Source organism: Setaria italica, chromosome I, assembly GCF_000263155.2.
Source record: "Setaria italica strain Yugu1 chromosome I, Setaria_italica_v2.0, whole genome shotgun sequence".
Classification (NCBI taxonomy): Eukaryota; Viridiplantae; Streptophyta; class Magnoliopsida; order Poales; family Poaceae; genus Setaria; species Setaria italica.
Genome location: NC_028450.1, coordinates 25,430,244 through 25,440,000, shown reverse-complemented (window position 1 = coordinate 25,440,000; position 9,757 = coordinate 25,430,244). Strand labels below are relative to the sequence as shown.

At 48.8% G+C, this 9,757-nt stretch overlaps 1 protein-coding gene across 1 annotated transcript; it reads right to left on the bottom strand.

Annotated features, from left to right (window-relative positions):
• Positions 1-1,618: 1,618 nt before the first annotated feature.
• On the bottom strand, positions 1,619-3,544 carry LOC101765852 (probable BOI-related E3 ubiquitin-protein ligase 3). The gene is made up of 3 exons (XM_004952550.2): positions 3,361-3,544; positions 2,798-3,221; positions 1,619-2,696 (listed from the first exon to the last, which is right to left on the bottom strand). Exons 1-3 carry the CDS (start codon positions 3,420-3,422, stop codon positions 2,187-2,189), a joined length of 996 nt encoding a protein of 331 aa, XP_004952607.1. The 5' UTR covers positions 3,423-3,544; the 3' UTR covers positions 1,619-2,186.
• Between the last annotated feature and the right edge of the window lie 6,213 nt (positions 3,545-9,757).

Genomic DNA, 9,757 nt, shown 5'->3' with positions numbered 1-9,757 from the left:
CGGGCGGCCAGAGCAGCCGAGCCCTGCCTTCACGACGCCGGCACCGGCCACTAGTATATTGCTGCTCTCCTGCTTCCAAGTGGTTTGGTCTCCGGTCATCTTCTCGTGGACCGGCTCTCGCTTAACTCATCTGATCGCAACGTATATATATGTTTGCATCGGAAGGAACATAACAGGCTATTAATCTATAGAGATAGCTAGTGATGTACTCCCCATGTTCAGACATATTTGGCGTCTAACAAGATTATCTTATTCGAATGGTTGTTTGATTATTCAATTGGTCTAGAGATCCTGATGGATATTGCATTGTCAGACCAAAGACGGTATGGGTAAAGCAATTTTCTTTAACATATATTGGCATGGAGACTGGCGGATGCTACATGATACTACTACATTCAAAAGGAAAACAAGTGTAGTAGTGCATGAAGCTTCCATGACGCTGCGCCAGAGCCTGACAGAACAAGTAATGAGACTGAAGTATCATCTACTCTCCTAGGCGAGAGAGCACTGACACCGACGCATTCTCTTGATTTGGTTAAGCACTGATCCGTCACATCTAAAGCAGATACGTCCACAACTCAGGTCCCACCGGTTAAAGTTTAACCTGTCACATCGGATGTTTGATGCTAATTAGTAGTACTAAGGGGGTGTTTGATACCCGTGCTAAACTTTAACACCTGTCACATCGGATGTTTGGATATTAATTAGGAGTATTAAACATAGTTTAATTACAAAACTAATTGCACAGATGGAGTCTAATTCGCGAGACGAATCTATTAAGCCTAATTAGTCCATGATTTGACAATGTGGTGCTACAGTAACCATGCGCTAATGATGTATTAATTAGGCTTAATAGATTCGTATCGTGAATTAGCACGAGGATTCTGCAATTAGTTTTATAATTAGCTCATGTTTAGTCCTCCTAAATATCTGAACATCTGATGTGATACTGCTAAAGTTTAGCACCTAGTATCCAAACACCCCCTTATTCTAAAATTGCTTTCGCGATTGAAACCAAGATGTTCATGTAAGATTTGCAAAACACATGTTAGGTTCGTCGTTCGCCTCTGTTCTAAAATTCCTTTCGCGATCGAAACCAAGATGTTCATGTAAGGTTTGCAAAACACATGTTAGGTTCGCCGTTCGCCTCCGTTCGGTCAGGCCGTGGTTTTCATCCGCCAAAGCACATCAGAATCAGATCACCTACTGCTGCTGGATAGGGAACGAGAAGCCAGCACCGACGGTCGGTTGACCTGCTCCGATCGCGGCAGACACGCGTGTATGGCACTTCACATCACGTAGAATGCAAACTTGCTGCTAGGCCTGATCGATTCTACAATCTAGCTAGGGTAACAGGTTGCAACTGTGTGCCGCGTTGCTTTGGTTTTAGGATTCGGCAGAGTCAGAGGCATCACACAACAGCGACACGGTCGGTCACATGCAACACCACTAGTGACCTAGTGTGTCGCACAGATGGGCGTTGGCAACAGTAACAGATGCCATGGCGTTTTTTTTTAAAAAAAAGTAACATATGGCAGGTGGCACGTTGAAGCGACGGACAAGGGCGGGCGTGGCACGGGCAGCTTCTGGCATCTCTACCGTGTGTTTACCTTCGACCTTGGCACCCAAGCTACTAAGCTTGTTTTCTTTTATTTCCTAATGTCAACCTTAACTCTGAAACTGTCTCGACAGAAACTTTGGAACTCTAAACTGTTTATAGTCATCTTGCTTTGCGAATTGCAACGGAGAAGACAGCAGTACCTGTACAAGTTGAGGCTTGGCGGCACTGCTAAATTTCCTATAAAACTTCTACAGTATAGTACTTGCCATGTTCCTTGTAGACGTTTCTGCTCCTATGTCACGTACACAAGCTCACGTCTTTTTACGAAGCGTTTGCTTAGCCTTCAACCACTCGGTGATCGCCTTTCTTGCGTCGTTTCCCGTACCAGTCCAGCAGCAGTGTTGACGTCCGCTCGATCGAGGCGATGACCAGCAGCGCCAGAACCCATTCTTTGATTTCTTTGCCTTCATATTGCGTGGCCAGTTCCCTCCCGCAATGCAGTTCCAACTCCAAATCTCCGATCCATCAGTCAGTTATTTTTTTCTGACGACTCCTCGAACCGATGCATCGATGAAAAGCATTGGGGAGATGGATGCACAGCCCTCGGTCGAACACATACGTCTGGTCAGGGCAGGAGTACGTGGAGCGAGGCGTTCTTGGTGGCCGCGCATACGGGGCACGCCTCGGCCACCGCCTCGCACCAGCCGCACAGGCACAGGTGCCGGCACGGCAGCAGCAGCACGCACGCGTCCGCCGCGCCGCACGATCTGCACGCCGCCCTCGTCGTCCCGGCGGACGCCTCTGCCGCACCCTCCTCCTCCTCCTGCTCGAACTCGAAGCAGCACGACTCCGCGTCCTCGGCGTCGCCCTCGGCTCCCTCGGCGCGTGGTGACCGCAGGAGGTTGTCGAGCGTGGCGCGGAGGCCCGCCGCGACGGCCTCGTGGCTCCTGGCGACGTCCTGCCACGCGTGGCCCTCGGCTACCGTCTGACGGAGCCTCTCGTCGAGCTCCGCGTTGCGCGCAAGGGCGCGCGCCAGCTCGGCCTCGGCCGCCCGCAGGCGCCGCTCCACCGCCGACACCACCGCCCCGACGTTCCGGTGCCGCGCCTCCTGCAGCCCTGCTCGCAGCCTCTCGTTCTGCGCGCGCGGAATCCAAACCAAAGCCGGAGCACATGAGACGACATTCACGACAGAGCCAACCAAACAGGGTGCCGTTATAAATCAAGTAACCAACGCACCTCGATGCGGATGAGCGCGTCCATCTCGACACCGTGGCGGTAGAGGTGGGAGAGGAGGCCCTGCGACTCCGGCGCGAGGCTGGCCGGGCGCCCACTGGTGGACGCGGCGCCAGAGCAGAGCATCCTGATGCTCTGCACGTCCCCTGCGGCCGCGAACGCCTGCGGCGTCGTTGACACCGGCAGCGGCGGTAGAGCGCGCTGGCCTTGCAGGTCCGTGATCAAACCCGCGCCGGCCACGTCGCCCACCCGCGCGCGCTTCCTCGGCTGCCCGGCGCAACCGCTGTCGTCGTTGTTGTTGACGATGCAGGTGAGGTCGCTGAACACCATGTTGCCGCCCGCGGCGGCGGCCAGCGGGTGGCCGCCGCCGCCGCCGGGCTCGCCGAGGAACACCGGCGCGCTGATCATTGCGTTGTCCAGCGCTGGCCTATGGAACATGACACACACGGGTCAGGAATCGAGTGGCGGTTTCGTCGAGGACGAATAACGGAAGGCGGCGAGGGGGAGCGCATGAGCTAGCGAGAGATGGAGCGGACGAATAAAGAGAAGGGGATTGGGAGACGAACCTGGTGATGGCGCGGGGGTCATGGGGGAAGGCGTAGGCGGCGTACTGGGCGTGCACGGCCATGAGGGGAGGCCTACCAGGATAGGACGGCGCGAGGAAGGAGGAGGCGAGTATGGCGTTGGGCGGTGCCGTAGCAGTGCGACCACGCCGCGCAAGGATGTGGGATCATGTAAGCGTAGGGTGGGGGTGGGTGGCGGTGAGCAGAGGCAGCAGCAAGGTTATATATATATATGGCAGGGCGATGGATTCTGTGGTAAGCGCGGCAAGAAAAGGAAACGTGAGTTGCCTTCTGTAGTTGTGTTGGATCAAGAGGCGACAAATGCCGTTTACTTCGGCGAGGTGAGACCCACTATCACGGAGAGTGTAAATGAACACGGTTTTTTTCAAGGCAAGCAAGAGCAAAGGTGCCTTTGGTTGGGCTGGGTGGTGCATTGGATCGATACTTTGCCTTTTCTGTTAGTTTTCTCTCTCTTTTAGGCTATAGATAGAGCACACCGATGTTCAGAAATAGGAAAGCTTCTCGAGTAATTGCCTTCGAAATCAAGATCATGGTTTTAACTATCATCCAAATTGTACACATGATCATATGCCACCCGACCCGAACCACCTGAAAGAAACCCAACCCGACCCGATCAATATGTTGGGTAGGAGCGGTCCAATATTTATGACCCGATCTAAACCATGGGTCAGGCATGGGCTAAAATTTTTGATCCAAAACCCGAAAAAACCCGATTCAACCCGAAAATTGCACATAAAAATCCGAACCCGACCCGACCCGACCATGTGACGGGTTGGGCGTGGGTCAAAAAATCCGACCTGATAGTTGGCATGGGTCGGGCGTGGGCCAACTTTTTTGACCCGAAATCCAAAAGAACCCAACCCGAACTCGACCCAACCCAACAAATGATCAAGACTACCAAATTGTAATTAATTGCCTTCTAAATCAAATGCAAGATTTCTAAACATGGTGCAAGGTGAACCACCATCCATTTGAGTCTGCAATAGTGCAATTTCATTACATGTGACTTGGTGAGAACATAACGAACCTGCCAACCCAAAACCGTTGGGCCTTTATAGTCTACTCCCTCCATCCTTTCATACAAGGTATCCAAGGATTCAAAATTGAGTGAATTCCCTCAGTACCACAAAAATTAACATCGATCCCCCTCAGTGCCATAGATTTTCACGAACTTTCATAACATCTAAATTTTATGTCCTCAATGCTACATCCGTTAGCGAGTTGCTATGCTGCTGTTAAATTTCTAGGGAAAAGACCCATTTGCCCCTCCAATGGAACGACGTATATTTTGGCTCTTTCCCTTTACTGCCATAACAGATAAAGATATCTCTTACACAAATATTACAACAATGTTTGGTGGCACAAGTGACACAATAGTTTATAGTAAATTCAATTTCATATGTAAACACACAGGGAGATGCATCACATTGTTCAAATAAATACCAACATAACATTGCTTAGGTCACATGAGTATGTGGTTTCTCATCAGACATGCATGATACATGAGTTTCTAGTTTCTCATCAAACAGACAACATAAGTTTCAAGTTTCTCATCACATACATCATGCAAATCTCATCAAACATACCAAGCAAAATAAGTGACAAGACATGTAGCTGCAAATTCATTCTAGGATTTTCTTTTGCTTCTAGTGCCCATTGCAGGGCTGTCAGGAGGAGTTTTGCTTCGGATACACATGGCAGGGCTTTGAGGTGGCACCAATTTTTGCTTCTTCTTTGACTTGCCTGTAGCCTTTGCCTTCTTTGCCTTTGATTCCATTTTTGCTTTCCCTCCTATCTTTCTCTTCCCTTTAAGCTTGGAGAGTGCAGGTGCTAGTGTAGGTTCAGAAGAGCTTGGCGGGTATTGAATGGTGAGAGGCTTAGGTTGGCTTGAGCCACATGTAGACCTACACATAAACGAAATGTACTCAAATAGATGTACTGAAATAAACTAAAATTAAAGTCAAATTGATGTATTCAAATAAAATGAAATCAACTTACTTATCAATTATAGTAGAGCTCAGGTTATTCAAATATCCTTGGCTGTAGTATAGATTAAAATAGCTGAATTAGAATTTAGTAATTTCAAAATAGGAAGCAATAACATGTTGACAAAGGCTCACCTTGGAGGAAAACACATTGGTGTGTGTTTTGAGGTAGAGCTAGCAACTACAGACTGTTCCTAGTTTCATTGCTTTTCTTCTCCTTGTTTGGTGGCCTCTACATAACATAACAGAATTTCTTATATTAGTACAAAAATGCATACACTACAACTTGGAGTGTTATTAGGACAGATATTAATACCTCTCAGCTAGCATGGCTGCTATGTCATCTAGATCACCATCTTTGCATCTGTGCCAATGGTGTCCATATCCTATGCAATCTATGCTGCCCTTTCTTGTGTGTTGTGCTTGTTGTGTTCTCAGCACACCCTTTGTACCTCTGGTTCTTTCTTCTTCTAGTAGTGGACTTGAGAAGTGGTGAATGCATGAAGAATCCATGGTCTGACTACTGCCACTAGCCTTGTCAGTAAGGGCAGGGATAAAATTCTCATATGCAGCCCTAAACTTCTCAACTGAATAATAGGAGTCAACATAATTCTCCAAAGGCTGACGCATCTTAGTGATAAATGCAATAGCATGTAAGCATGGAATGCATGAGACTTGAAATTTCCTACAAGAACAAGTTCTTTCTTGTAGGTTCACCACACACTGTACCCATTTCTTCCCTTGACACACACTTTTGCAACTTCATCTAAGCTTGCACACACCTTCGTATCCAAATTGAAACTTTGATACCTCAATTTCTTCATGACATGTGGCAAAATAAGGCCTCCCATCTTTCTAGAAATTGTCCTCATTGTATATCACTTATCCATAAGAAGAATTCTTATCTTGTCCATGAAGTCATCCAAATTCAATCCCTTCCAGCTCTTTATCCAGTTATTAAAACTCTCTACAAGGTTGTTGGTGACATAGTCAACCTTGCAGTGAGTTAAGAACTGGCTTCTTATCCATATCTTGGTGTGATATTGCCTTATGTAATCCATTGCATCTATTCTAGCTTCATCCATTGCTTTTCCAATGCTTATCAAAAAATAAGGAGACCATGAATAAGCCGCTGCCCAAATATGGTCATCAAACATATTGCCATTGTATTTTTTCTTGAAGTTGTACACCAAATGGAACAAACATTCTCTATGCTCAGCTGATGGGAACACGTGTTGCACTCCAGCCATGACAGATTGCCCAGCATCAGTACAAATAGCTAACCCATGTGGTGTTCCTATATCTTCTCTAAGCCTTTCCATAAACTAGATCTAATTGTCATTTGTCTCAGAGTCAAACACTCCAAAAGCAACTGGATACATCCAGCTGTGTCCATCTACAACACATACACTTGCTAACTATCCTTTGTACTTGCCTGTTAAAAAAGTACTATCTATTGGCAAATATGGCCTACATCCCCTAAGGAAACCATATGTGCAAAGTTTCAATGCAAAAAACATCCTTTTGAACCTAATATTTCCTTGGATGGTGCGATGATGTGGCGGAACCGCTCGGATTAACTCAGCTAAAGCACAATTAAGTCGCCTGACACGCAATCATATGCTTTAATCAAGTTAACTCGGCAGTTCGTCGGATTACATCCGATAAACCACTACACAGGACCGAGAAAGCAGAGCTCACACGAAGGTGAGTGGTTCTAGAGAAATCAATAGATCATCCAAGTTAAACAAGTACATTAATTAATTACAACAACAGTTTCAAAATTCAAGCAAGTTTGCAGAGTTCTTAAGCAGCGGAAATAAACAAACAGAAGCTAGCGCCGGAGTCGGATGTCACAATAAGGTCGATCATGGCATCAATGATCCCTGTCCTCACCGTCCGAGTAGGGATCCCACTCGACTGTCCACCCAGGAGGAAGCTGGGGAGGCCAAGTGCCACAAGCAGCAAACTCAGGGGCTTCAACATCACCTGAAAGATGTGCCACAAGCAAGGCTGAGCAACTATGCTCAACAAGACTTAACCGACGGTTGGTTCTAATCCACCAACTTCTAGACATGCAAGCTTTCTGGCTGAGGGGTTTGTTTTTGCCAAAAGCGACTACAGTAGGTCCTTACTTTCAATATTTTAGCCACAAGTTCTACGTTTATTTACCAATCTAAGTTAGCAGCTATACTAAACAAGCAGTGGTTTCCAAGCAATTAAACAAGTAACAAATTTATATTACCAACATCTTCCATTCTTACTCAGTGTAGCATAGCGATCAAGCAGTCCCAAACTGTGAGAGGCAGACGAATCGATTCGAATTTCTTAACCATGCATGGCGAACCTAATCTCATGACATCCGCGCACCATGAAGGTCGCTTCCTTTGTCAGCCGTCCCCATCAATTCCCAGGCGCGTGTCAGGTCCAAACTTCCCTTGGCATGCAATGCTCCACAGTCCCGGTCTATTGCTACACTGTGACCGCACTTGCACCCACATGATGCACCATGGGAACCTCGTTCCAGGGACAGCATGGGTATAAGCCACGCCCTAGTTCAATCAGGTACTAGGCTTCCCCATCCCGTACTAGGTATGAAATTAGTACTTTCAAACACTTTTTCACGAACACCATCACCTTTTGACCTTAGTCCAATTTCATGTAGACAGACGGGGCCATCCACCGACCACCAAAATAGTTCACAGAGCCCTGCCCCGTCCATCGTCCTTATAGTTGTAACAAAAAGGAGAGCAAGCAACTCCTATAACTCGCGAGTGACAGGGAATCACTCGACTTTTACCGAGTCCTGTTTAAGCATTGCAACTACTCGGCCTATCATACTAGTGTTCAGATCAAAGGGAACTAAGTCAAGTATCTACGGTTTCAAACAACTCCTGGAACGTAAATGCACACACATAACAACAGAAGGCATGCACAAGTTTAGAACAACTAGGTTATGCTCCAGGGCTTGCCTTCAAGAGGGGCGGTGGCGAACTGGTCCTCGGCGAGCACGGGCTCGACTTCTGCAGGCGGCGGCTCAGCTACGACTTCATCTTCCGGCGCCGGGTGAAGCTCGTACGTGCCGTCGGCGAGGTTCAGCTCTACACGAATGCAATGCGAGGGTGAGGCACTTAGACGGTTATTTCAACAGAACTTGCAAGGATTTATCCCAAAAACTATAGCAAAACTACAAGAAAAAGGGGTGCAAAACCCACTTTTATTGGATTCTACTGAGAGCAAGGATTCCAACCCAAGTGATTTCATATTTTTCTGATTTTTCCTCAATTTAAGATGAAATTTCCAAGCTTCTGCTGATTCCAAACGAGTTAAAAGAGTCGGATCGGGGAAAACATACGATCTGACCCTTAGAATTAAGGAATAACTGCACCAAGATCCTCAGATTTAAAAAAGAGAAGTTCTCAAAATTTTACACAGATACCCTCGGTTAAAAGAAAAAGACACAACCGAGCCCTCGGGTGAGGCAGACAACACTCGGGCGAGTCGGGCGAGGTAGACAGCACTCGGGCGAGTCGGACAGGGTCAAGCGAGCTGGAAGGGGTCGGCAGCTCACCTCCGGTCCTACTGACGAGGTCTTAGGGTCGTAAAGGAACGAGCCAAAGCGGAACGGGGAACGACGGTGTTCCGGCGGCGGTGGTGCTTCTTGTGGATAACGAGCAAGCTCTTGCGCTGCACGAAAGGATGGGGAAGCAGCTGGTGGGGTTGGCAAGGCGTGGTGTTGGGCGGAAGGGGGAGCTCCACAGAGAGCTCAGGCGGCGGCGCTTGGGCGTGAAGCAGAGGAGTGTGTGGCAGCGAGTGCGGTGGAGAAGAACAGAGCAAGTAGCATGGCAAGGGCGGTGGTAGCGAAGGGAACTCCAGTGAGAGGCTTCGGTACCCCTTTTATAGTAGCGCGGAAGTGCTCGGAGGATGGAAACGAGCATTGAGCGGGTGTGAGGATAAGATCGAGGGAGAAGAAGTGCTCTGCCGTGGTGGCGATTGGTCGACGCCTCCATTGGCGAGCTCGAGCGCAAACTTGCCCTGGTTGGGCAGCAAGGATTTGGGGCTGGGGCGAAGTGGGTTTGCCGGGCACATTGATTTGCTTGGTCTGCGCGCATGTATGGTCGCGGCCATCCAGGGCGGCGGCGCCATTGGTGGACAGGAGAGAGGGAAAGGTACTACAGGCGAGGGCACTGCAGGTGAGGAGACAAGGCGAGTGGTGACGCGAGCATGCGCGGGACTAGCGGCTTTGCCGGGGCACGCTATTGGCGAGGCGGGGGAAGGAGCTATCACTACCTGCGCAGTGGTTGGCGGAGACGGTAGCGTCGCGGGGTGCGCGCGTGCGTTGCGCGACGGAGGTGTGACGGGAGGGCTGGAAGGTGTTGGGGCGCGCGGCTGAG

Excerpts from the sequence above, each read along its gene's own strand:
- LOC101765852 (XM_004952550.2), bottom strand. The coding sequence starts at position 3,422 with ATGGCCGTGCACGCCCAGTACGCCGCCTACGCCTTCCCCCATGACCCC. Across the intron at positions 3,222-3,360 it reads GACCCCCGCGCCATCACCAG|GCCAGCGCTGGACAACGCAA; the intron begins GTTCGTCTCCCA and ends CATGTTCCATAG. Across the intron at positions 2,697-2,797 it reads ACGCGCTCATCCGCATCGAG|AACGAGAGGCTGCGAGCAGG; the intron begins GTGCGTTGGTTA and ends CCGCGCGCGCAG.